Source organism: Anopheles bellator, unplaced genomic scaffold, assembly GCF_943735745.2.
Source record: "Anopheles bellator unplaced genomic scaffold, idAnoBellAS_SP24_06.2 scaffold02430_ctg1, whole genome shotgun sequence".
Taxonomy (NCBI): domain Eukaryota; kingdom Metazoa; phylum Arthropoda; class Insecta; order Diptera; family Culicidae; genus Anopheles; species Anopheles bellator.
The window spans coordinates 1-987 of NW_026686552.1; the positions used below are offsets into that span (position 1 = coordinate 1).

At 41.5% G+C, this 987-nt stretch overlaps 1 protein-coding gene across 1 annotated transcript; it reads left to right on the forward strand.

Moving 5' to 3' along the window:
• Nucleotides 1–12: 12 nt before the first annotated feature.
• Nucleotides 13–555, forward strand: LOC131214778 (fatty acid hydroxylase domain-containing protein 2-like; the record flags this gene model as incomplete). The annotated part of the gene is made up of 2 exons (XM_058209109.1): nucleotides 13–323; nucleotides 414–555. Coding segments are annotated over 2 exons (453 nt in total), but the record flags the coding sequence as incomplete, so codon positions are not given.
• Between the last annotated feature and the right edge of the window lie 432 nt (nucleotides 556–987).

A 987-nucleotide genomic window follows, 5' to 3' on the forward strand; every position in this document is an offset into this window, starting at 1 on the left:
ATTACCATTTGCCTTCTGGTATGGGACGCCGCGTTATATTACATACACAGGATGTTCCACAGTCGCCACTTTTATCAGCGATTCCACAAACTGCACCACGAATGGCGAGCACCGGTGGCGTTGACGGGCATGTACGTTTCTCCGTTTGAGTTCGCAATCAGCTCTATGCTACCCCTGTACCTTGGGCCGGCTATTATGCACTGTTGCCTTTTCACAACGACCATTTGGCTAACGATCGTCGTTTGGGACAACCTAGGAGATCACACCGGTTACCATCTCCCATTCTTGGGTAGCTCCGAAGCACACGATTACCATCATCTAAAGTAAGTCGGTGGAAAGTAAAAAAAGTCTGTAAATTGAAATTGAGTACCGAAAGTGATTTATTTTTAAATTTGTGTTTCTTGCATTTCCAGTTTCAATCAGTGTTATGGTAACTTTGGGCTGTTGGATCGTCTTCACGGTACCAATGCCGAGTTTCGGAAAAAGAAGGAATATCAAAGACACCGTCGTATTTTTGGCTTCAAATCCGCCAGGGAACTTGTGCCAGAGAAATAAGTTTAAATCGGAAACAAAACGCAGCAAAACTAAACTAAAAGAAAATTTCAACAAAAAAATCCATTCTGATATTCGCAAATACGACACAAACTAAAATTGAAGAATCTGAGCATTGCTCAGTAATCCGAAAATGGTGGTTGGGGACTGATTTCACGTGTTTTCTAACATATCAAAGGCACGAAATCTCTCTTTGATCTTCGATGTGTGAAACGATTTAATGAATTGAATTTTAAACTATGGAACGAACCGTGTACGGCAGGTGTAAAATCACTGAAGCTTACAGTCTGATTATGTCAAACGCGTAATGAAACATTAGAGCAACAATTAAAATACATGTAAGGTTTGAAAATATGGCCAGGCGACGGCGCGGCGAGTGTGTGAGAAGAGACGAACGAACGAACGACGAAGAGACTAACGAAGAGAAAATAAAGT